At 47.4% G+C, this 27,314-nt stretch overlaps 1 protein-coding gene across 1 annotated transcript; it reads right to left on the bottom strand.

Moving 5' to 3' along the window:
- Positions 1-7,574: 7,574 nt before the first annotated feature.
- On the bottom strand, positions 7,575-19,846 carry MRPL15 (mitochondrial ribosomal protein L15). The gene is made up of 5 exons (XM_077270502.1): positions 19,693-19,846; positions 17,898-18,055; positions 16,113-16,278; positions 10,154-10,277; positions 7,575-8,107 (listed from the first exon to the last, which is right to left on the bottom strand). Exons 1-5 carry the CDS (start codon positions 19,795-19,797, stop codon positions 7,770-7,772), a joined length of 891 nt encoding a protein of 296 aa, XP_077126617.1. The 5' UTR covers positions 19,798-19,846; the 3' UTR covers positions 7,575-7,769.
- Between the last annotated feature and the right edge of the window lie 7,468 nt (positions 19,847-27,314).

Raw genomic sequence — 27,314 nt, 5'->3', positions numbered from 1 at the left:
CGAAAAAACGCATCCTGCAAAAGTGCTTGCAGGATGCGTTTTTTCCCCATAGACTAACATTAAGCGACGGATTGACACACGTCGCAACCGTCGTGCGATGGTTGCGCCGTGTTGTGGCGGACCGTCGGCACAAAAAAAACGCTACATGTAACGTTTTTTGCCGACGGTCCGCTTTTTCCGACCGCGCATGCACAGCCGGAACTCCGCCCCCACCTCCCCGCACCTCACAATGGGGCAGCGGATGCGCTGGACAAATGCATCCGCTGCCCCCGTTGTGCGGCGTATACAACGCTAGCGTCGGTAACCTCGGCCCGACGCACTGCGATGGGCCGAGCCCAACGCTAGTGTGAAAGTAGCCTAAGCAACAGCTCTGGGAGGGTATTCTGTGCACATGCAAAACAATTGAAGCAGAAACCATCCAAAAACTGACAAATTCAATGGACGAGAGAGTTCAGAAGCTTCTTTCGAACAAGGGGTCCTATGTGCAAATGTAACATCACCTAGAATAAAGTTTTCACTTGAAAACTGTTTGATTTCATTTTGTAATAAGCTGATAATGCTTATAACTTCACAATTGACCATTTTTTTGTTCAAAATAAAAAAAAAAAAGGTTGAAAACTCTGCTGTGCATAATAATTTGGAACATGCATTCTGAGTGTTTATTTTTTTTTTAAAAAGATACTGTTTTCATAGGCAGTTTGTTCCAAAACATTGCAATTATACTAGAATAGTAGATGACTGGAAAATAACAATGACTGCAATTCAGATAGGTAATTTAGGGAAAATATGAGGAAATATTATTTGCATAATAATTTGGAACACAGTGTATTTGAGCCGTAAAACGCTTCTCTGGGTGTTCCGTGTGTTTTTGGATAAGGTCCTGAAACTCAGGGTGATTAGCAAATATCTTTTGGACGCGTTTAGTCTTTTTGAAAGATACAACGTGTTCCTGAGAGGAAACAGATTCGTCGTCCAGCATTAGTGTTTTGTTGACTGCCTCAATAAGGGAGTCAAGTGTCTCCTGACCGACAGAGGAGTCTTGGGTCAAAGATTCCTCCAACTCATATACTGAGTCATGTACGCTGCGACCCTCAGGGGAGGTGGAGCGAGAAGATGAGCTCACAGATGCTGAAGCTCGAGCATAGACGGGAGATGAGGAAAGGGTTATTTTTCTGGAACCCTGAGAGTCCCGAAGAAACGGTACACCCCCTGTGGTCGGACGGCCCCGCACCTTCGCCAGATTCCGTCGTAGCCGATGGAGGAGAGTTCTGGCTTAAGGAGGGCCGACGGAAAGAGTCCAGTGCCTTGACCACGGACTCCATTGAATGTGACAAGGACGCGGCCCACTCAGGAGGGTTAGGCTCGGCGGGGTCGGTGGAGACATTGGATGTGGCGGCAGAAGGCGGCTGCGCACAGGCCAGGTCACAGTTCTGGCACAAAGGGGTATTGTGGGCACGTGGCAACGCAGAATTGCAAGTGGCACATGAAGTAAAAAACAGTGTGCTTTTTATTGCCCCTTTTTGCGTCCTGAGATTGAGACATAGTGTATGTCTATACTCCGAGTAAACTGCGAAAGCAGGGTTATGGGAGCAGAGAAGGGGTTAAGCTTTTCCCTATGGAGTGGAGCAGCTTACCCACGGTCCTGTGCTGGTGTCCCCGGGGAGGAGAGACGGAAGGCGTTTTCGGCTGAATTTTCCCTGCTGGAGTCCCAAGATGGCGCCCAAGATTTGCAGGGCACTTCTCGTTCAGAGTGAGAAGCGCCTGAGTAGTGGGCGGGGCTTGGACGGTGGGCGGGAATTTTAAGTTGCGGCCTAGTCCGGCAGTAGAAGCCGGGGACTAAATTTATGGAGCCGGCCGGCGGAACACACCGGCGGCCACGACTGATGACCACCGCTGGCATCTAGCCAGCGGTATCTCTCCCCAGGGACCCGGACCGCACCTTCCCACGCAGGCGGCGTGAGAAAGGGTATTACTCGCCGAGGAGAGGTGCCTGCAGCTCGATCGATCCTCCCTATGGCGGGGGATGGAGAGCGTCTGCGTCTTCAGATGTGCCTGCCGCAAGGGACTTACGGCTGTGCCTGCCGCAGGGGACTTACGGAAATGCCTGCCACAGGGGACTTACGGAAATGCCTGCCGCAGGGGACTTACGGAAATGCCTGCCGCAGGGGACTTACGGCTACTGTGGGGTCTACGGGACGCCGAGGTGAGGGCATAATTTCGGATGAGCCCGGGAGATGCACATAAGAGATATACTCTGTGCTCGCCCTCTTACAGGGGGGAGATCGGGACCATATAGGAACCGTTGCCCTGGTGTAGCTTAGGCGTGCCCCAGTCGTCGCAGGAGAGGTACGGGGAGGTATACTCACCGTGCTCGCCTGTTGATGGTTCGGGGGAGAAAGGACCCTAAAGAGGAATCCGTCGCCCCCTTCACTCTGTTAAGTAAAAAATAAAAATTTACAGAAAATAAAAATAAAACAAAAAACGGTGGGGTCTGGAACAGACCCAAGTGCCTCCTACAGACACTAAGCAAGAACTGGGTCGTTACTGGCCAGACAAGGGGTGTATACTGCAGAGGAGGAGTTAACTCTTCATGTTTACTTAGTGTCCTCCTAGTGGAAAGCAGCATAACACCCATGGTCCTGTGTCCCCCAATGAGGCGTAGGAGAAATGTTTTTTTTTTTAATGTTTTATTTTGAAAGGGGCTAATGGGGGTGATTTGAACTTTTATAATTTTTTTTTATTTTTAAAAACTTTTTTTTTTTTTTTTTTTTTTAACTTTTAGCATGCTTCAATAGTCTCCATGGGAGACTAGAAGCTGCCACAACCCGATCGCCTCTATATAGCAGAATTATTAACTTGCTATGAGCGCCGATCACTGGGTGGCGCTCACAGCAAGCTGGCACTGACAACCATAGTGGTCTCCAGGAGACCTCCGGTTGTCATGCCAACACACCGGTGACCCGCGATCATGTGGGCGTATTTCCGGCACGATTGCGGGAAACTCTTGTTAAATTCCGCTGTCAAATGCATTTAACTAGTTAATAGCTGCGGGTGGATCTTGATTCCACCCACGGCTATTGCGGGCACATGTCAGCTGTTCAAAACAGCTGACCAACGATGCGGAAGTCCCTGGGAAGTCCCCGATGTTTACCCTGGTTACCATTATAAATGTAAAAAAAACCAAACACTACATACTTACATTCCGGTGTCTGTCGCGTCCCCCGGCGTCCGCTTCCCTGCACTGTGTCAGCGCCAGCCGGCCGTAAAGCAGGGCACAGCGGTGACGTCACCGCTCTGCTTTAGGGCCGGCGCTTACAGTGCAGGGAAGCAGAACGCCGGGGAACGCAGCAGACACCGGAATGTAAGTATGTAGTTTTTTTTTTTTACATTTAAACTGGTAACCAGGGTAAACATCGGGGACTTCCCAGGGACTTCCGCATCGTTGGTCGCTGGAGAGCTGTCTGTGTGACAGCTCTCCAGCGACCACACAGCGACGCTGCAGCGATCGGCATCGTTGTCTAGATCGCTGCAGCGTCGCTAAATGTGACGGTACCTTTACATAGTCACCTTTATAAAAGACTCCTATCCACACACTCAATTAATCAGTCAGACTGTAACCTCTACAACATGGGCAGGACCAAAGAGATTAGAAGGATGTCAGGGACAAGATCATTGACCTGCACAAAGCTGGAATGGGCTACAAAACCATAAGTAAGATGCTGGATGAGAAGGAGACAACTGTTGATGCAATAGTAAGAAAATGGAAAAAATATAAAATGACTATTTTATTATCCGACACCTTTTCCAACATGTCGTCCAGTACAGGAACAAACATTCGAAGGCCAGAGAAGGGGATGGAGCACAATTTATTTTTAGAGTGACAATCCCCTGACCATGTTTTCAGCTATATTGCTCACCTAGCCATATTGGATAGTGCCCCATTCCTTGTGGCAAATCTAATGCATTCTGCCGAGGCTTCCGCCATGACCCGTTGCCATTTTGATTAACGGCATAGATTCGAAGATTTCCTCTCTGGATGTCTTCTTCCATAGATGAGTCTCCAACTCTTCCATCCATATATTCATGAATCTTGCCACAGAGGAAGATGGTATATTAGCCTTAATTAGGGCTGCAGAGGTCGCACATGTTTTTTTGAGAAGACTCTCTGCCTTTCTGTCCATAGGATCTTTTAGGTATAACGAGTCTTCAAATACTGTAGATAGCCGTTTTCTTTGCTACCCTCGCTTTAGGGATATCTACCTTAGGGATTTCTTCCCATAATTTTATGTTCTCAGACTCAAAAGGTATATGTGATCTGAAACTTCTTGAGTTTCTCAGTCTCTTTTCCATGTCTTCTCACTCCTCCAAGATCATGGCTTTAATATGGTTATTGACAAGGAACACTGTTCATACGGCTCCTTAAAGCTCCGAACATTTCATCATGTATTGATGAGGGGGCCTGGTGGGTATCCTCCACGTTTATATTGTTCCTGATGGTGGATCATAGTGCGTCAGTATCTTCCCAAGAGAAAAGTAATTTTTCTTTCGGGGAAACTGCAACAAATTCTTACCTTTCCTCTCGTTCAGGATCAGTGTAATTTGGTAACTTCTCCCCTTCTGAACTGGATTCCATCTCCCATAGTGTTTTCTTTTTTTTTTTGCCTGGGAGCCATCCGGGAGGATTGTAGGGTAACTAACTCTGTGACGGAATTCTGAACCTCCTCTCTTATTATGGTCCGTATATCGGTCATAATTGAGGTGTGTTCATCTTTAACCACCTTGGCAATACACTCAAGGCATAACCGTTTCCCATAAGTATCTGTCAGTTTAATATTACACATATCTACATTTTGATGACTCCATTTCAGCTCCCACTGCACTAAAAGTCAGAACAGATCGCTTGCACACAACCTGAGTTATGCAAATCACATACTGAACAGAACAAAAAAAAAAGTCCACATTGTACCTGTCAGCAGAGAAGGTTATAAACTGATATATTTAAAGCACTCAGTGTTCGAACGACAGAGCCGGTGTTGCTCACAAAGGTTATGGCCTATTCGCTTACACGGCCTCTTGTCGAACCTGGCGTTCATGAGTGTCCAGCCATCTCAAAGTGTCCTTAGGGATTAAAAAAAAAGTGCCCTCAACAGTCTCTTTGAAGCATACTCAAAAAAGGAAGCGATATTGCCAAAACGTTGCATACTAGACTGCTAATGCATGCATTTGGCGTTTGCACAAAGGGGACATTCGGTCTCTGCTTTCTTTGTGCATGATATTTTAGGTAACTCAAGTAGACAGTAAAGTTGAGCGAATTTTTCAATATTCAGTTTGGATTACATTTGCCGGCGAATATGGTTTTTGCAATATTCCCAGAACATAGCCAAACGTCATTGGAGTCAATGGGAGTAGAAATGAGCAAATATGTTTGGAAACAATCGTCAAACATAAATTCGGCACGTATAGGGTACCAATATGGCACAAATATGGCAAATTCATATTCGGCGATCGTTTCCGAACATATTCGCTCAACTATACAGGTCCTTCTCAAAAAATTAGCATATAGTGTTAAATTTCATTATTTACCATAATGTAATGATTACAATTAAACTTTCATATATTATAGATTCATTATCCACCAACTGAAATTTGTCAGGTCTTTTATTGTTTTAATACTGATGATTTTGGCATACAACTCCTGATAACCCAAAAAACCTGTCTCAATAAATTAGCATATGAAGAAAAGGTCCTCTAAACGACCTATTACCCTAATCTTCTGAATCAACTAATTAACTCTAAACACATGCAAAAGATACCTGAGGCTTTTAAAAACTCCCTGCCTGGTTCATTACTCAAAACCCCCATCATGGGTAAGACTAGCGACCTGACAGATGTCAAGAAGGCCATCATTGACACCCTCAAGCAAGAGGGTAAGACCCAAAAAGAAATTTCTCAACAAATAGGCTGTTCCCAGAGTGCTGTATCAAGGCACCTCAATGGTAAGTCTGTTGGAAGGAAACAATGTGGCAGAAAACGCTGTACAACGAGAAGAGGTGACCGGACCCTGAGGAAGATTGTGGAGAAGGACCGATTCCAGACCTTGGGGAACCTGAGGAAGCAGTGGACTGAGTCTGGTGTGGAAACATCCAGAGCCACCGTGCACAGGAAATGGGCTACAGGTGCCGCATTCCCCAGGTAAAGCCACTTTTGAACCATAAACAGCGGCAGAAGCGCCTGACCTGGGCTACAGAGAAGCAGCACTGGACTGTTGCTAAGTGGTCCCAAGTTCTTTTTTCTGATGAAAGCAAATTTTGCATGTCATTCGGAAATCAAGGTGCCAGAGTCTGGAGGAAGACTGGGGAGAAGGAAATGCCAAAATGCCTGAAGTCCAGTGTCAAGTACCCACAGTCAGTGATGGTGTGGGGTGCCATGTCAGCTGCTGGTGTTGGTCCACTGTGTTTCATCAAGGGCAGGGTCAATGCAGCTAGCTATCAGGAGATTTTGGAGCACTTCATGCTTCCATCGGCTGAAATGCTTTATGGAGATGAAGATTTCATTTTTCAGCACGACCTGGCACCTGCTCACAGTGCCAAAACCACTGGTAAATGGTTTACTGACCATGGTATTACTGTGCTCAATTGGCCTGCCAACTCTCCTGACCTGAACCCCATAGAGAATCTGTGGGATATTGTGAAGAGAAAGTTGAGAGACGCAAGACCCAACACTCTGGATGAGCTTAAGGCCGCTATTGAAGCATCCTGGGCCTCCATAACATCTCAGCAGTGTCACAGGCTGATTGCCTCCATGCCACGCCGCATTGAAGCAGTCATTTCTGCCAAAGGATTCCCGACCAAGTATTGAGTGCATAACTGAACATTATTATTTGATGGTTTTTTTGTTTGTTATTAAAAAACACTTTTATTTGATTGGACGGGTGAAATATGCTAATTTATTGAGACAGGTTTTTTGGGTTATCAGGAGTTGTATGCCAAAATCATCAGTATTAAAACAATAAAAGACCTGACAAATTTCAGTTGGTGGATAATGAATCTATAATATATGAAAGTTTAATTGTAATCATTACATTATGGTAAATAATGAAATTTAACACTATATGCTAATTTTTTGAGAAGGACCTGTAGTAGACAGCAAGCCACTAAGAAACAAACAGAGACTCCTGACTAGCATGGTGGCTGCTTTACCTTCACAGGGATTAGATCAGGTGCCTGGTTGGGGGACATAGGGGCACCGGTCCAGGAGGCCAATGGGTATATAATAACGTATAGACACATTATACTTACCTCCCGCTGCGCTCTAGCCCCAGTGTACCCCACCAATGCAGAGTGTGTGTGTGTGTGTGTGTGTGTGTGTGTGTGTGTGTGTGTGTGTGTGTGTGTGTGTGTGTGTGTGTGTGTGTGTGTGTGTGTGTGTGTGTATGTATATATATATGTATATTTATTATACACTTACTATACTTAAATATTTCCGCATTTCATTATATATAGTAAGTAAACGGACACAAAGAACAAACATTTCATTTTAGAGAAACTGTAGAAAACAGCATACATGCGAGTGTCTTTTAGTGGAAACCATGAGGTTCCAAAATATTTATTTCTAATTGAAATATTGTATTCACAATGTAAAAAAAGAAAAAAAAAAAATATCAGAGTGGTAAGTGTCTGTTATAGACCTGTGCCCCCTCTATACATACAGTGCTCGTCACCCCTTTATTAGATGCCAAGTCTCCATTATGGCACAATATCTTAGAACGCCTAGGAGCTGTAGTAAGTCAGTAAGCGCTCATCTGTGGGCTTCAAGATCTTCTTTTCCTTCATGTTCACCACCCAACCAGGAGCAAGACCAAAAAAGATCTGCCGGGGGTCCTTACGTGTGCACAGCATTTCATACAGTTCATCTTTGGTAATGTCAGGGGGCAGATAGCCATATTTCTTAGCGAGATTTCTCCTGGCCTCAACCACTTCAGCTGGATCTGCCAAGTAGCCGCGATTTTCTGCAGCAGTGTAATATTTTACCAAGTCTTCTGGTGGGAGCATCCGTTTGGGAATTGGCTTTCCGCGCATAAAAAACGGAATTGGTTTACACAGAACCTCTAGAAATAGAAAATGGGAGAAAAAAAAAAAAAGAATGCATATTAACATTGCAATAAACTGGGATGATATGGAGTACTGGGGTGAGGCATCATCAGAGCCTATCCAAACTTATCATAGAAGGCAACGGAAAGCCCGGGTACTGTGACGCCGAATTGGCCGTGCAGCTACACGTCAGCACATAACTACTGTCCAACCATAAAATGACAGTAGCTACAATTTCCATGTAAAGGCAGACTAATGAAAAATCTACTATACAGCTAAAATATGGCAGCATGGTACTTTGCAATGCTGGGGTCCTGGGTTCAAATCCCACCAAGAACAACATCTACAAGGAGTTTGCATGTTCTCCCTGCGTTGGGTGGGTTTTCTCCGCTTTCCTCCCACACTCCAGAGACATCCTGATAGGGAGTTCAGATTGTGAGCCCCAATGGGGACGGTGATGATGTGTAAGGTGCTGTGGAATCAATGGTGCTATACACACAAGTAAAATACATTGAATTAGAGAAGTTGTCCATTATGTTTATTTGAAATTAACAATAGACCCATGTGGGTATAAAAATGCTCACCTACCAGACCCCCTATGTTAGAGCAGCACTGCTCGCCGACCTCATGGATTCCTCTTATGGCACGGGACCGCCACTTGTTTGTTGCAGCCTTCACACACCGTCTGAGACAGAACAAACAATTTTGCTTTCAGTTCAGAAAGAAATGTGAAACCTGCAGCAGATCAGTGGGCACAGCGGGTACGTGAGGTTCCCTGTCAGATGAGGAAGTTGGGAGAGCGACAGAACACCGGCGCAGCGCAATAAAGGCGATAGGGAGGGGAGAATAAGTTATCTTGTTTTAATACCCACATGTACCCATTGTTAATATATATAAAAAAGGTAGTGGTCAGGCCTTCTGTTTACATTTGTTACAGTTCGTACAGTCTGTGACCACTGCAGCCAATCACTGGCCTGGACTGCACATTTTGGCTGTACAGGCTGTAACTACTGCAGCCAATGTAAAAAAGACCAACATGGAGAACAAGGTACATAGCGGCGCTATGAAAGAGGCCAATACACAGTCACTTATTTTAGCTGTAGTGATGTTAGTGTGCAGCTTTTTAGTTACCGTGGACAAACTCCACTGAAAGGGAACATGTCGCCTGATTCATGCTGACCATCCGCTGGCAGCAGGAACCACAGCCTGCCTGAACCACTGCAGCCATGTTGGTTTTTCTCTAAAGGCTCCAGCATTTCTGAAAATGAATATAAAGATCTGCAGCCAAAGATGAGACTAGTCCAGCACTACCCATGGCCGGCTTTTCTCACTCTAGATTGATAGGTTGCTCACTATGAGAGAGACCTGTCAATCATTTCTAGCAGTGCTGGGAGAAGCCGGCGGGGTCAGAGAGAGCATTTCAGAGAAAAATATATGTGATTGCAATGGTGAGGACAGGCCCTGCTTCATACCGTCAACAGGTGCCATGGATCTGGTGAGCGCCACGGATAAGGCGACAAGTTCCCTTTAAATTAAATTGTTACCAAGTGGATATTAATGTTGTAAGTAAGGCTACTTTCACACTTACGTCGTGCACTGCACGTCGCAATGCGTCATTGTGGCTAAAAAACGCATCCTGCAAAATTGTTGCAGGATGCGTTTTTTGTCCATAGACTAACATTAGCGACACATTGCCACACGTCGCAACCGTCGTGCGACGGTTGCGTCGGACCGTCGGCACCAAAAAACGTTGCATGTAACGTTTTTTGGTGCTTCGTGTCCGCCATTTCCGACCGCGCATGTGCGACCGGAACTCCGCCCCCTCCTCCCCGCACCTCACAATGGGGCAGCGGATGCGTTGAAAAACAGCATCCGCTGCCCCCGTTGTGCGGCGCTTTCACTGCTTGCATCGGTACGTCGCAACGACGCAATTCGTCGTGCGTCGTACGACGCTAGTGTGAAAGTAGCCTAATAGTGACCAAGCATCTTGAACATAACTTGGGTGTAAAATGGTGGAATTTTCTTTTCTCCCAAGAGGGAACGCCAATACATGATCTACTTACCAAGGCTTCGCGGATCATAAAATCCAGTTGTTATAACTCCGCCGTTCTTTTCTACAGCTGCAATTGCCAGCTCTGATGCCCACTGGACTTCAATGTTTATCTTAGCGCTAAACAAGTTCGCCCCCTGGAAAGTAATACATGAAGGTTTAGTCACTAACCCATTTGCACAGTTTGCTCATTACAAGGACATTTCCATGGGTAGGATGGAAAACGAAGGGGCTGCGACTCTACATCCTAGCGATGTTGGGTCACTGGAAAAGAATGGAGCCGAGAACAGACACTACAATGAATGGAGTGGTGCCGCTCTGGCTCTCATCACTGTTCTTCACATCCGACCACTACCAGAGCTAAAAACAGCCGGCACCCCCAGCTCATCTGATACAATTACCTGTCTGGGGGATATCAGCAGCTTGGAAAACCCCTTAGAAGCAGAGATCTCCTCAAATTATGTCTAGCTGCCGGTAAAGAGGGCGAACAGGCAGTAGATGTGATTGTACTAATAAAACACAAAACAAGCCGCCAACTCTCCTTCTCCCACCTGCTCTGTCTCTCTCTGCTTCTCCGTCTCTCTCTGCTTCCCCTCACTGCTGGCGACATATCTCCCAACCCTGGGCCCCCACAGCTCATACCCCCTATTACTACCCCCTCCTATCGCTCCCAACCCAATATAAACACCCGAAATCTTGCCCACATCAAATCCGTGCCCATGATGCCCACCCCCCTGCACCCTCTCTCTGGATCACTATGGAATGCCCGCTCCATCTGCAATAAACGCCACGTGATTCACGACCTCTTTACCTCTCGTAATCTTTTCTTTCTGGGCATCACCGAAACATGGCTGACACCCTCTGACACAGCCTCCCCTACTGCACTATGTTACGGTGGCCTCCACTTAACCCACACTCCTCGCCCTGGCAACAAACATGGTGGAGGAGTGGGCCTTCTCCATTCTTCCAACTGTACCTTTAACCCAATCCCACCTCTACCCTCCCCTCTTTTGAAGTCCACCCTGTCCGTATCTACTCCCCCTACAACCTCCAAATGGCCGTCATATACCGCCCTCCGGGCCCGACCACTGCCTTTATTGACCAATTCTCCACCTGGCTCCTTCACTTTCTGTCTGCTGACATTCCCACCATCATCATGGGTGACTTCAACATCCCCATTGACACCCACCAGTCAGCAGCCTCCAAACTCCTGTCCCTTACTTCATCCTTTGGACTTACTCAGTGGTCCTCCTCAGCCACCCACACAGACGGACACACATTAGACCTGTTCTTCACCCGTTTATGCTCCCTATCTAACTTCACAACCTCCCCTCTCCCTCTGACCACCATCTACTCACTTTCTCATCCCTGTCCTCCTCTCCTGCCACCCATGTCCAGCACCATGTGCACCCACGCAGGAACCTCGCACACCTAGACACCCACACACTCTCTGCCTCTATCCTACCACTAGCATCCATATCCTCACTCCACGACACAGACACTGCTTTCTACAATGCCACTCTCGCATCAGCTATTGACACGGTCACCCCTGTCATGCATAGCAGAGTGCGACGAACCAATAGACAACCCTGGCACAATAACATCACTAAAAAGCTTCAGCAAGTGTCCAGAATTGCAGAACGGCGTTGGAACAAAACGCATTCACAAGATGATTTCACTGCACTCAAACAAGCAACACTGGCATTCAAATCAGCTCTCACCTCTGCTAAACAGGCCTACTTCACAACCCTCGTATCTTCCTTATCCCACAACCCCAAACAGTTGTTCATCACTTTTAACTCCCTCCTCCGCCCACCGCTGCCCCCTCCGAGTTCCCTAATCGTTGCCGAGGACTTTGCCACGCATTTCAAAAATAATATAGACCAAACAAGGCAAGTCTTTGTTGTCCAACCACCACACCCCCTTTGTATGAGAGACCAATGCCCAAACCCCATAACTTCACTCTCCAAAATCTCTGAAGGGGAGCTTGCTCATCTTCTCTCCAAATCACACCTCACCACTTGTGCACTTGACCCCATCCCACCCCACCCCACCTCCTCCCCAACCTCACCACCACACTAATCCCATCCCTAACCCATCTCTTCAACCTTTCACTAACTTCTGGTACCTTCCCCTCTGCCTTCAAACATGCCACAATCACACCTATGCTCAAAAAGCCATCCCTTGACCCAAGCGCTATGTCAACCTATCGCCCCATATCTTTGCTCCCATGTGCTTCCAAACTCCTTGAGCAGCACGTCCATGCTGAACTTTCCTCTCACTTTGCCTCTAACTCTCTCTTTGACAACCTACAATCTGGCTTCCGTCCCCACCATTCCACTGAGACTGCCCTGACCAAAATTACTAACGACTTACTTACAGCCAAAGCTAACAGACAATTCTCTCCTCCTCTTAGACCTGTCCTCTGCCTTCGACACAGTTGACCACTGCCTCCTACTACAGATCTTGCCCTATCTTGGATCTCCTCATACCTTGCCAACCGCACATTTAGTGTTTCCTACTCCCATACTACCTCTTCATCTCACCCCCTCTCTGTTGGAGTCCCCCAAGGCTCTGTCCTTGGGCCCTTACTCTTCTCAATCTATGCACTCGGCCTAGGACAACTCATAAGGTCCTATGGCTTCCAGTACCATCTATATGCCAATGACACTCAGATCTACCTCTCGGGCCCAGATGTCACCTCTCTGCTCTCCAGAATCCTGGAGTGTCTATCAGCCATATCCTCCTTCTCCTCTTGCTTCCTCAAGCTCAATGTGGACAAATCTGAACTCATTATCTTTCCTCCATCACGCATATCTTCCCTACCTGATCTATCTATCAAAATAAATGAAATCACTTTCCCCTGTCCCCAAAATCCGCTGCCTCGGAGTAACCCTTGACTCTGCCCTGTCCTTCAAACCGCACATCCAAGCTCTCGCCACCTCCTTTCGCCTCCAGCTCAAAAATATTTCCAGAATCCGTCCTTTCCTCAACCCTCACTCTACCAAAATGCTCGTGCATGCCCTAATCATCTCCCGCCTCGACTACTGCAGCATACTCCTCTGTGGCCTACCTTCTAACACTCTCGCACTCCTCCAGTCCATCCTTAACTCTGCTGCCCGACTAATTAATCTCTCTTCTCGCTAGACTCCTGCTTTCCCTCTTTGTAAATCCCTTCACTGGCTCCCAATTTCCCAGCGTATCCAGTTTAAATTACTAACACTGACCTACAAAGCCATCCATCACCTTTCTCCTCTGTATATTTCCACACTAATCTCTCAATATCTTCCCTCACGTAATCTCCGGTCCTCCCAAGACCTCCTCCTCTCCTCCACACTTATTCGCTCCTCACCGAATCGCCTCCAAGACTTCTCCCGAATATCACCCATCCTCTGGAATTCTGTGCCCCAACACATCCGGTTATCCACTACTTTTGGATCCTTCAAAAGAAACCTGAAAACCCGTCTCTTCAAAGAAGCTTACAGCCTGTAAAGACCACACAGCCACCTCAACACCATCGGAACTACTGCAACCCTCAACCTACTGTCTCCTTAATCCTGTAGAATGTAAGCCCGCAGGGGCAGGCTCCTCGCCCCTCTGTACCAGTCTGTCATTGTTAGTTTTGTTTACTGTAAGTGATATTTGTATTTTGACGTAACCCCTTCTCATGTACAGCACCATGGAATTAATGGTGCTATATAAATTATTAATAATAATAATACTAAGGCAGCCAGATCAATCCTGCACCAGCACATGACATTTTACCAGAAGGACCCACGTGGCTTGTACAAAAAAATAAATGTACAAAATACACTTGGCAAATGTCTCCACCTAGTGGCAGTATTTATTTTTCTATGGTCAAAAGCCATTTTGTGTAAAATCCCCTCAAAAGACACAGGGGGCGCTCCCTCCATTTGGATAAAGACCGGTTCATTATCCAGAGGAGACAGCGTCTTAACCACAAGAACCAGTAACTCCTTAGGGACGCAGCCAATTTTTGTGTTTTCAGTTTCTCTCTCCTTTTCCAAATAGCCATAATGTTTTGGGTTTTATTGTCTTTGCACTGGCAGGCGTGCGAGGGCTTGTGGGCTTGAATGAAATCATTCATTTCACCATATAGAGTAAAGGGAAAATAGCTGAAAAAATTCCAAGTGCAGAGAAATGGTGAAGGAAAAAAAAGAGAGCAATTCCACCACTGATCTATGGGCTCTATTTTTACAGCATTAACCCCTTTACGACCTATGACTTACATATCTGTCATAGGCCACCTCCCCCTTTGATGCGGGATTCAGCGCTTAGCGCATCTTTCCCAGCACATGACAGCCGATCTGATCAGCTGTCATGTGCCGTTATCAGAGATCCACCCACGGCTGTTAACATGTCAATTGCCGTTGTCAAGCTCTGGCACAAGCGGGCAACGGAAGTGAGTCACAAACCCCACCTGTCGGCACCCGTCACATGATCGCGGGGTGCCGATGGTTTGGCATGAGAATAAAAAAATAACCAAATCTACACATATTTGGTATGACTGCATTCAGAAACGCCCTAACAAAAAAATCAAAACCTCAAAATTACATTTTTTTGTTTGCCGAAGAAGTGTAATAAAATGCAATAATGGGTTGTATCTACCCCAATATTGGTATCGATAATGTCAGCTCAGGGCAGAAAAAATAAACCTTCACTCAGCCACAGATCATGAAAAATGGAAAAACGACAAGTCTCGGAAAACAGCGCTTTTTTTTTTTTTTTTTTTTAAATACAAACTTTGGATTTTTTGTCACCATTTTGATAAAAAACAAACAAAAAAAAAACAAAGCTAAAAATGTTTGGTGTCTGCGGGTTCATAATGACCTGGGGACTCAAAGGCAGGTCAGATTTTGCATTTAGTAAGCATGGTATAAAAAGTAAAAAAATAAATAAATAAAAAAAACAGTTGTGGAATTGCACTTTTTTTTGCAATTTCACTGCAATTGGATTATTTTCCCTGTTTCCAAGTGCCCGGTGCGGTAAAATCAATGGTGTCATTCAAAAGTACAACGCATCCCGCAAAAAAAAACCAAGCCCTCATACGGCCATATTGACTTAAAAATAAAAATAGCCAAAAATGGAAAATACCAAGGCGGTGAAGAGATTATGAGTGCAGTAAAATGAAACTAGGATTCTGCAGGTCAGTGCGATTATGGGGATCCCAAACACATTTATATGTTTTTTTTTTTTTTTTTTACTATTTTATTGCCTTTAAAAAACCCTGAATTTTGTAGAAGTCAAAACACTACGTAAGTTTCCCCCCGGAGAATCATGGGGACAGGACAATTTACCATACAGTGACCAGTGTAAAAACAAAACCCAAAAAACAATCACATAGCTGCATTTTTTACATCCCACTTGGTTCTTCCCCATCCCAATATCTTTCAGTACATTTTTATATCATTAATGGTGTCATTCAAAAGTACAACGTGTACCGCAAAAAAGAATAAAAATAGTGTCGATGGAAAAATAAAAAAGTTCAGACTTTTAGAGAAGTGGATGAACAAACTAAAGCATAAAGACAAAAGGAAGTCCGGTCCTTTAGGGGTTAACTAGTGTGGCTTTGGAGGACCCACATGTCATGAGGGGAGGCGGCAACAGCTGCTTGTTGGTCGTTGGTTGTTGAAGGTGAAGCGGCCATCATCAGGTAGGGCCTAATCTATATAGGGGGACAGTCCCATGTCGGAGCGGGCTGGCGTGTGCTGAGGCTGCTGCACAGGTCGCCATTGTGCTGGATCTTGGCGGCCATTTTGTTCTGACAATCCCGCAGAGTCCGACATCAGACTTTGTATTACACAGTAGCACAGACATTACAGCTCATGGCTGACACTGTGCAGACCACAGGTGCCCTCAGTCTTGGGGATGTAGGGGTCAAGCGCACTTACAGCCAAACACAAGATCCTAGAATTCTTTTATTTAGAAAGTACAATACTATTTCACTTTACCTCCTCTACAAGCTGGACGCCGTAATCCCTCTTTAGTGGCTGGATGGTAACTCCTCGGGCATTCACCAGTTGGGTCACGTCAATCGGATGTGAAGGATCGACCCTCCCGAGATCAATCAGGTACTGTAACCTCTTCAAACTCAGTGGTTGATACTGGCGCCGAAAACTTAAAAAAAAAAATATATATATATATATATATAAAAAAAATATAACATAAACCTGCCAAGACACACTCAAAAAAAGGTCATCCTTAAAAAGGGGTGGTCCAAAAATAATATTGACTTTCATCCTAAATGTCTCTATATTTTAAAAATAATTATAGTTTTTCTAATATAGTGTCATTAAAAATTCCCTATCCTTCCCTCTTTCACCTAACGGTTTTATATATTTTTTTTACCTGTTTCTTCTGTTTTGATGACGCTTTGTTTGAAAATCCCCAGTGCATGCTGGGATTCTCAAACGGGTCGCCATCAGGATGCAGAGGCTGCAATCCCTGCCACAGACTGTCGCCACCCTGAAACGAAGCATCATCAGTGATGCAAATTTTAGGGGCTGCTCTACTTGAGCATGCGTCAATTCCGATGTATGCTCACTACGTGATCCATTCTTACTGTGCACTATTCTTCTCAGTGCACAGTCAAAGTGTGCTCTCTCGTCGGCTCAAGTGTGCACATTGTAAGATTACCCTCTGTTCACCAGGCTAGCTCCTTACAATGCACACTGACAGTGCACTCTGTTGCCGTCTCCTCACTTCCAATCAGCAAGTGAGCGCACTGTCACTGTGCACAGAGAAGAATATTGCACAATAAGGAGGTCATACTGAGCATATGTGAGAATTAAATACTGGCACATGATAAGTAGAGCAGGGACTAGCTCAGCCCCGAAAACAGATGTTATTGATGATACTTCATTTCAGAGAGGGGGCAGAAGTTGTGGAAGTGACCGTAACCTTTGCCACCTGATGACGTCCTGTTTGAGTGTTCCAACATACACTAGGGATTCTCAAAGAAAGAATCATCAAAACGGAAATGGGTAATAAATTTTTTTTTCTTTTTAAATAGTAAAATAGAGAAGAAAGTTTATGGACTTTTTCACTAAACCATATTAGAAAAAAATAGTCTATATTAGTTTCAGAACAGCCCTTTAAAGAGGTTGTTCAGGAGCTATTTACTTTTAGAGAAGGGAATATATAAATAGTCGGCTGTCTTATCGTCTACGCACCAAAGGATTTCACCTGGTCCTACGTGTACCTGTTTCAATCATGTGTTGCACATCCATGAGACCGCTGCAGCCAATCACTGGCCTCAGTGGTGATACATATACAAACGGCACAAGGCCACGGGTCAGAATGTGTAACACATGATCGCAGAGACAAAGTAAGAACAGACCATTTGAAAGTGGGAGAAATTAAAAAGTAACATGTTTTTTACTCTATAACAAACCTAACTGCTAGAAAAAAAAAGAAGATATTCAGCAAACATGGCCGACGTTACTCAAGGGTTCTCGCCTAAGGAGACACTGACACTAAGGTCTATTCTGAGATACAGCATGATGTACAAGTCATCCCGGCGATGTTAACTGCTATGCTGTAATCTTATAGATCGAGGATATTCCTGGCATTCCCGGTGGGGAACCTTCCCCTTGAGGAACAGCAAACAACCCACCATAGGCACTAGGAAGCCCCAATATACGGCCTCTCCCAAGTACCACACAGTCAGGTGTATACATACATGTGCACAGGCTGTAAGGATGCCCAATTGTGGCACCTTGTAGGATTGTACTGACCTGTGTCCCTCATTGAATCCATACTTAGGGATGACCAAGTAAAAGGGTGTCTGACCTCCTTCAAATCCTAAGCGCGGACGGTTACCCCTCTGTGTCTCGCCCTTATGGCCTCTGCCACTTCTGTTTCCACCATGTTGGCCACGTCCTCGTTTTTTTTCCTACAATAGAATAAAATGAAAAAAAAAAAACCCTGACATTATTGTCTAGTCAGCGGGCACTTGGTTGCAGCAGATTGTGCACAGTATCAGGTGTACAGGGTCTCATCCAATGTGATGGAGCGTCGCAGCACAGCGGCCACTATGTAGCCCAGGAACGCGGAGAAGTAGCCCCTGAGGCGCACACCGAGGCCGGGTTCACACGAGCGAGCGCCGTGCTGTCATCCATATGCCGGCCGCGTGGCAGTTTATACATCACTATAGCATCTGTTTCCATTGTAAGGAGTCCATGAAATACACCTGGCATATTGATGGTAACAGGCTTGTGAAGTGCCACGCCGGTGCTGGAGTGATGTCACCAAGTTCCCCGCCCCCGGTCTCTGGCGCAGCAGTGTTTGCCGGACAATCTGGAAACCACAACTCTATGGAAGTGTATGGGAGCCAGAAGCGGGGTCTCAGACCGACACGGAGCTTGTGCCCGTTACCTCCGACGTCAGGAGCTGCAGATCAGAGCTGAAGATGGCGGCTGGAGAGTGTAAGGCTATGTGCACACGCTGCGGATTGGTCCGCGGGTTTTTCCACGCAGATTCTGAAAAATCCGCAGATAAAACACCCTGCGTTTTACCTGCGGATTTACCGTGGGTTTCACCTGCAGATTCCAATTATGGAGCAGGTGTAAAATGCTGCGGAATCCACACAAAGAATTCACATGCGGTGTTTTCCGCAGCATGTGCACTGTGGATTTGGTTTTCCATAGGTTTACATTGTACAATGCATGGAAAACTGCTGCAGATCCGCAGGGCCAAATCCACAACGTGTGCACATAGCCTAACACTGGGGCCGGGGACTTGGATTATTGGCCCCATTCCAGTGCTGAAATAGAAAAACACCCTCTGGAGCGGGGCTGAGCACCCACTGACTGCACCGTGATACAGATCAGAGCAGCTGATGCTGAGATTTGTTACATGCGGACCATCGGTCTGTGTCTAAAGACCTTCATGTGAAGGGTGTAAGAGGTGATGTCAGCGTCCATGTGAGTAATACGTGTGGCAACCGTGGCGGCATCAGTACCACACGCACCGGCACCTGAGAAGCAGCGGTACAGTGAGCGCTGTTCCCTGGCTCTCATCATTCTCCCCTGCTCTGCCAGCGATCAGCGGGAGAATGATAAAGCGTTATATCAAAATGATATCAGCGACAGCAGGCAGCGGCTGAAGGGACTACTACTCCCATCAGCCTACACCTGCTGCCGTTAACAACAGTGACACCCAGATCCCAATGAACCCAAAGTCTCTGTGGTCATAAAGACCAGAACTGATCAGCGAGGGTGCGAGCGCCAAGTATGAGGAGAAGCACTCAGCCCTTGTTTTAGTCTCCGCCCCCTGGACTCTACGACAGACTTTAAAGGGCAGTTACACTTCTGGCTTATTCACTGCCCTATGGCTCAGGACCCCATGCAGTCACGTGTGCTCGGGGGTCACATACTTCTGCGCCTCACTACATACATGTGCTGATCAGCAGTGATCGCTATGGAGGCAGCAGGCGCCGGATCCCAGCACGGCGCTTACACGTGTCAGTGACAGTCCCTCCGCAGCACGACAATGGCGGCCGCGCACCTCTGACACCCGCACCCCTCTTACCCGCTGCCTGGCCCCAGGATTTGGCCTCAGATTGGCCAGTGATACCCGCGGGAGGCTTTTCAGCAGCTCCCCCGCTTTCTTGCCGCTGCTGCCGGAGGCCGCCATGTCAACATGCTGAAGGACAGGGGAGGTTAGAACCACGTGACGTCCACTGACCTATGAATGAGGCTGTTTGTAGTCAACGCTTTACTGCATTGACGTGAAAATGACGCGTTGGGAATCCGCCATGTTTGTTTAGGGCAGCAGTCCCGCTCCGCTGTCCTGGAGTCACTTCTGTATTACAATTGTGGGACAAAATCACCACATCAGAGGAGGTGACGGTGATTCTATGAGCATAGTAACATGTTTTACACAGAACTGTGGTTATAGAAGCGTCACACACTGCTCCGTGCAGCTGATTGTTCCAGGGACCAGGCTCTGGGACCCCTATAATGCAACCCACATATGATTCATAGCGTCTCAGGAACAATATTGAGCAGATTACCATATCAAAACTGCCCATTTAAAGGGAACCTGTCACCTGAATTTGGCAGGACCAGTTTTGGGTCATAGGGGCGGGGTTTTCGGGTGTTTGATTCACCCTTTCCTTACCCGCTGGCTGCATGCTGGCCGCAATATTGGATTGAAGATCATTCTCTGTCCTCCGTTCCCTTTAAGTCAATGGCTCTATGAAAAAAAAGGTGCAGGGAGGGCAGCCATCACGTGTCATCTGCGGGAAAGAAAAAGCAAACGGCAGACGAGACGCGTCCGTGTGGAAACAAATGGCATACAAGACGTGACCGTGTGGAAACAGATGGCATACGAGACGCGACCGTGTGGAAACAGATGGCATACGAGACGCGTCCGTGTGGAAACAGATGGCATACGAGACGTAACCATGTGGAAACGGCATACGAGACGCTTCCGTGTGGAAACAGATGGCATACGAGACGCGGCCGTGTGGAAACAGATGGCATACGAGTTGCGTCCGTGTGGAAACAGATGGCATACGAGACGCAACCGTGTGAAAACAGATGGCATACGAGACGCGACCGTGTGGAAACAGATGGCATACGAGACGCGTCCGTGTGGAAACAAATGGCATACAAGACGTGACCGTGTGGAAACAGATGGCAAAGAGACGCGACCGTGTGGAAACAGATGGCATACGAGACGCGTCCGTGTGGAAACAGATGGCATACGAGACGTAACCATGTGGAAACGGCATACGAGACGCTTCCGTGTGGAAACAGATGGCATACGAGACGCGTCCGTGTGGAAACAGATGGCATACAAGACGCGTCCGTGTGGAAACAGATGGCATACGAGACGCGACCGTGTGGAAACAGATGGCATACGAGACGCGACCGTGTGGAAACAGATGGCATACAAGACGTAACCATGTGGAAACAGATGGCATACGAGTTGCGTCCGCGTGGAAACAGATGGCATACGAGACGCAACCGTGTGGAAACAGATGGCATACGAGACGTGACCGTGTGGAAACAGATGGCATAGGAGACGTGACCGTGTGGAAACAGATGGCATACGAGATGCGTCCGTGTGGAAACAAATGGCATACAAGACGTGACCGTGTGGAAACAGATGGCATACGAGACGCGACCGTGTGGAAACAGATGGCATACAAGACGCGACCGTGTGGAAACAGATGGCATACAAGACGCGACCGTGTGGAAACAGATGGCATACGAGACGCGACCGTGTGGAAACAGAAGGCATACGAGGCGCATCTGTGTGGAAACAGATGGCATATGAGATGCGACCGTGTGGAAACAGATGGCATACGAGGCGCGTCCGTGTGGAAACAGATGGCATACGAGACGCGTCCGTGTGGAAACAGATGGCATACGAGGCGTGTCCGTGTGGAAACAGATGGCATACGAGACGTAACCATGTGGAAACAGATGGCATACGAGTTGCGTCCGTGTGGAAACAGATGGCATACGAGACGCAACCGTGTGGAAACAGATGGCATACGAGACGTGACCGTGTGGAAACAGATGGCATACGAGACGCGTCCGTGTGGAAACAGATGGCATACGAGACGCAACCGTGTGGAAACAGATGGCATACGAGACGTGACCGTGTGGAAAAAGATGGCATACGAGACGGGTCCGTGTGGAAACAAATGGCATACAAGACGTGACCGTGTGGAAACAGATGGCATACGAGACGCGACCGTGTGGAAACAGATGGCATACGAGACGTAAACATGTGGAAACGGCATACGAGATGCTTCCGTGTGGAAACAGATGGCATACGAGACGCGACCGTGTGGAAACAGATGGCATACGAGATGTAACCATGTGGAAACAGATGGCATACGAGTTGCGTCCGTGTGGAAACAGATGGCATACGAGACGCAACCGTGTGGAAACAGATGGCATACGAGACGTGACCGTGTGGAAACAGATGGCATACGAGACGCGTCCGTGTGTAAACAGATGGCATACGAGACGCAACCGTGTGGAAACAGATGGCATACGAGACGCAACCGTGTGGAAACAGATGGCATACGAGACATGACCGTGTGGAAACAGATGGCATACGAGACGCGTCCGTGTGGAAACAAATGGCATACAAGACGTGACCGTGTGGAAACAGATGGCATACGAGACGCGACCGTGTGGAAACAGATGGCATACGAGACGCGTCCGTGTGGAAACAGATGGCATACGAGACGTAACCATGTGGAAACGGCATACGAGACGCTTCCGTGTGGAAACAGATGGCATACGAGACGCGTCCGTGTGGAAACAGATGGCATACGAGACGCGTCCGTGTGGAAACAGATGGCATACGAGACGCGTCCGTGTGGAAACAGATGGCATACGAGACGCGTCCGTGTGGAAACAGATGGCATACGAGACGCGACCGTGTGGAAACAGATGGCATACGAGACGTAACCATGTGGAAACAGATGGCATACGAGTTGCGTCCGCGTGGAAACAGATGGCATACGAGACGCAACCATGTGGAAACAGATGGCATACGAGACGTGACCGTGTGGAAACAGATGGCATACGAGATGCGTCCGTGTGGAAACAAATGGCATACAAGACGTGACCGTGTGGAAACAGATGGCATACGAGACGCGACCGTGTGGAAACAGATGGCATACGAGGCGCGTCCGTGTGGAAACAGAAGGCATACGAGGCGCCTCCGTGTGGAAACAGATGGCATACGAGGCGCGTCCGTGAGGAAACAGAAGGCATACGAGGCGCGTCCTTGTGGAAACAGATGGCATACGAGGCGCGTCCGTGTGGAAACAGATGGCATATGAGATGCGACCGTGTGGAAACAGATGGCATACGAGGCGCGTCCGTGTGGAAACAGATGGCATACGAGACGCGTCCGTGTGGAAATAGATGGCATACGAGGCGCGTCCGTGTGGAAACAGATGGCATATGAGACGCGTCCGTGTGGAAACAGATGGCATACGAGACGCGTCCGTGTGGAAACAGATGGCATACGAGACGTAACCATGTGGAAACGGCATACGAGACGCTTCCGTGTGGAAACAGATGGCATACGAGACGCGTCCATGTGGAAACAGATGGCATACGAGACGCGTCCGTGTGGAAACAGATGGCATACGAGACGCGTCCGTGTGGAAACAGATGGCATACGAGACGCGACCGTGTGGAAACAGATGGCATACGAGACGTAACCATGTGGAAACAGATGGCATACGAGTTGCGTCCGCGTGGAAACAGATGGCATACGAGGCGCATCCGTGTGGAAACAGATGGCATATGAGACGCGTCCGTGTGGAAACAGATGGCATATGAGACGCGTCCGTGTGGAAACAGATGGCATACGAGACGCGTCCGTGTGGAAACAGATGGCATACGAGACGTAACCATGTGGAAACGGCATACGAGACGCTTCCGTGTGGAAACAGATGGCATACGAGACGCGTCCATGTGGAAACAGATGGCATACGAGACGCGTCCGTGTGGAAACAGATGGCATACGAGACGCGTCCGTGTGGAAACAGATGGCATACGAGACGCGTCCGTGTGGAAACAGATGGCATACGAGACGCGACCGTGTGGAAACAGATGGCATACGAGACGTAACCATGTGGAAACAGATGGCATACGAGTTGCGTCCGCGTGGAAACAGATGGCATACGAGACGCAACCATGTGGAAACAGATGGCATACGAGACGTGACCGTGTGGAAACAGATGGCATACGAGATGCGTCCGTGTGGAAACAAATGGCATACAAGACGTGACCGTGTGGAAACAGATGGCATACGAGACGCGACCGTGTGGAAACAGATGGCATACGAGGCGCGTCCGTGTGGAAACAAGGCATACGAGGCGCGTCCTTGTGGAAACAGATGGCATACGAGGCGCGTCCGTGTGGAAACAGATGGCATATGAGATGCGACCGTGTGGAAACAGATGGCATACGAGGCGCGTCCGTGTGGAAACAGATGGCATACGAGACGCGTCCGTGTGGAAATAGATGGCATACGAGGCGCATCCGTGTGGAAACAGATGGCATATGAGACGCGTCCGTGTGGAAACAGATGGCATACGAGGCGCATCCGTGCGGAGGATTAAAAATGTATCAGTGTCGTATTTTTTCCTACAACAGTCATGCTTGCAGTTCACAATGTGACTCATTAGCAAACAATGGGTGCAATGTTCCACGTGGTCTTTACCATTCAAACCACAAGATGAACTGGAAATGCACTTTAAGAAATACAAAAAAAAATGTTATTTAATGGATGATTTTATTTGTAAAACTAAAACGTATTGTTATGTAGAGTAATAATTTATTCCATGAGCAGCTTCCAAAGTATACAACGCTTTAACCAAATATGTCACGTTCAAAACACAAAGTGACAGAGATAAATAGACGTGTGCTCCGATCAGCTCATAGGATATTAGATACAGGGCTAAATAATGAACCGTTAGTTCCATTAGGCTGGGGTCACACGACCGGATATTCTCTCATCCCAGACTGCATTCACTCTATGGGAGAATTAGGCAAAATAATAGGGAAGATGGCCACCCGGAATGCGCCTGACCAAGTACATGCACCCCCCACCTCCTTCCCACGTAGACCATCCTAACCTGTAAGTCTGTCATGGACTTGGTTTGTGGAACCACTGTGCCTCGGACTGCAGAGAGCCTGGAGGGATGTGACTAAGCTAACACCTGACTGTTCACTAGAGCCTCTGATGGTGAGTATAGACTTGGCTCCCGATGAAAGCCAGGTGCCTCTCCAGGACAGACCAATGGACGTGCAGCAACTGGACCCAGTAGGACAGACTGGATGGAGCAGCAGGCAGAGTTGGTATCAGAGTGCAGCAGGCAGAGTTCTATCAGAGTGAAGCAGGAAGGATCTGCACCAGAGTGCAGCAGGATCTGCATCAGAGTGCAGCAGACAGCATCTGCACAAGAGTGCAGCAGGCAGGATCTGCACCAGACTGCAGCAGGCAGGATCTGCACCAGACTGCAGCAGGCAGGATCTGCACCAGACTGCAGCAGGCAGGATCTGCACCAGAGTGCAGCAGGAATTGGTATGCAACCTTACGCAACTTAGACTGCAGAAAATGAAGGTTGCTCAGGCACCTCCCCAGTGAGGCAGAAGCAATATATACATAATGCACCACAGCTATTGGCTGGGGAGGAAATAGCAAGTGCACGTGCTGGCCCTTTAAGAGGGCAGGAGCACGCGTGCCCCAATGACATGGCTGGGAGCCCGGCTAGAAGCATGCGGAGCATGGGGAAGGAACCGACCACAGCACGGGTGAGTGAAGTGACACGCCGGAGACCCTGCCTGTCAGAGTAGAGATTTGGTGTGGTGCTAACAAAGTTACAGTATTACCGTATATACTCGAGTATAAGCCGACCCGAGTATAAGCCGAGACCCCTAATTTTGCCACAAAAAACGGGGAAAACTTAATGACTCGAGTATAAGCCTAGGGTGGAAAATGCAGCAGCTACGGGTAAATGTCAAAAATAAAAATAGATACCAATAAAAGTAAAATTAATTGAAACATCAGTAGGCTAAGTGTTTTTGAATATCCATATTGAATCAGGAGCCCCATGTAATGCTCCATACAGTTCATGACGGGCTCCATAAGATGCTCCATAGAGATATTTGCCCCATATAGTGCTGCACAAATGGTGATTATGGCCCCATAAGATGCTCCATAGAAATTTTTGCCCCGTATAATGCTGCACAAATGCTGATTATGGCCCCATAAGATGCTCCATAGAAATTTTTGCCCCGTATAATGCTGCACAAATGCTGATTATGGCTCCATAAGATGCTCCATAGAGATATTTGCCCCATATAATGCTGCACAAATGGTGATTATGGCCCCATAAGATGCTCCATAGACACATTTGCCTCCTATAATGCTCCACAAATGTTGATTATGGCCCCATAAGATGCTCCATAGACTATGTTGCCCCATATGCTGTTGCTGCGATTAAAAAAAATAAATAATAATAATAATGACATACTCACCTCTCGTCGCTCAGGCCCCTGGCTCTTGCTATAATCACCTGTCCGCGTTCCACCGTCGCCGCCGCTATGTTTTCTGCGTCCTCTGCACTGACTGTTCAGGCAGAGGGCAGCGCGCACACTAATCGCATCATTGCGCTCTCTGACCTGAGCGTCACTGCAGAGGACGCAGAAGACACAGAAGACACAGCGGCGCCGACGGTGGAACGCAGACAGGTGACCACAATAAAACTTACCATTTACTAATATTTAAGATAAAAATACAGCACACACACGACCTAAAAGACGTCCTTTGGCTGCAAAGATACAGGGTGCACGAAATCCCTGATACACCAACTGTCTGTGCCCTACCTTGCTGCAGAGGTTGGCACCCTAAGTCCTGCGCAATGGCGCCCCCGCTCAACGTAGTTTCTCCCTGACTGACCCTAGTAGGCCCTGTCGTGCAGAAAAAAAGATCAAACAGCAGACCATACAATTCAAACAAATACATAGAATCATCACGATAGATAATGTGCCTGTATATTGCACATTGGCCCATGCAAAATAGCGTGCTTATTAATGTTGAAAATTCGCACACTTATTGATTATTGCGCATATTCCCAATGGCCCGTGCAAACGAGTGCGCTTATTAATATCAATGTTATCGCACTCTCATTGATTATTGCACATACTCCATATAATTGTTGGGAAATATACACTGTACCTAGATACACCCTACCTGCCTGCGGGGGTTGGCACCCTACAATCATGCGCAAATGGCGCCCTCGCTCTCATCGTCTGGCCCTAGTACACCCTAACAAACAGATACATATATGTATAAATATGGGTACCAGGCAACCAGTGCAAAAACAGTAAACACATTAGTGACGATTCAATACAATTCCACATTAAGCATGTTCTTAGTAACATCTCTCCAGTATACTTAAATACTAAGTATATTCATCTCGATGCGTTTCCCCGAGATCGGTTCATCAGGAGACATACTTAAATAAGAATTCATACCCCACTTATCTGAATAGAATATCAGGGGATGAATCACACTGGAGTAGTGTGCTCTAGACCGCAGTGGGGAGCAATGTCCATCCTAAATCCGCAGGTTGCTATCAGCCTTGCACTCACTATCCTCTC

Source organism: Ranitomeya variabilis, chromosome 6 (assembly GCF_051348905.1).
Source record: "Ranitomeya variabilis isolate aRanVar5 chromosome 6, aRanVar5.hap1, whole genome shotgun sequence".
NCBI classification, from domain to species: domain Eukaryota; kingdom Metazoa; phylum Chordata; class Amphibia; order Anura; family Dendrobatidae; genus Ranitomeya; species Ranitomeya variabilis.
The sequence above is the reverse complement of the archived record's forward strand: the minus strand, read 5'-3'. Positions and strand labels throughout refer to the sequence as shown.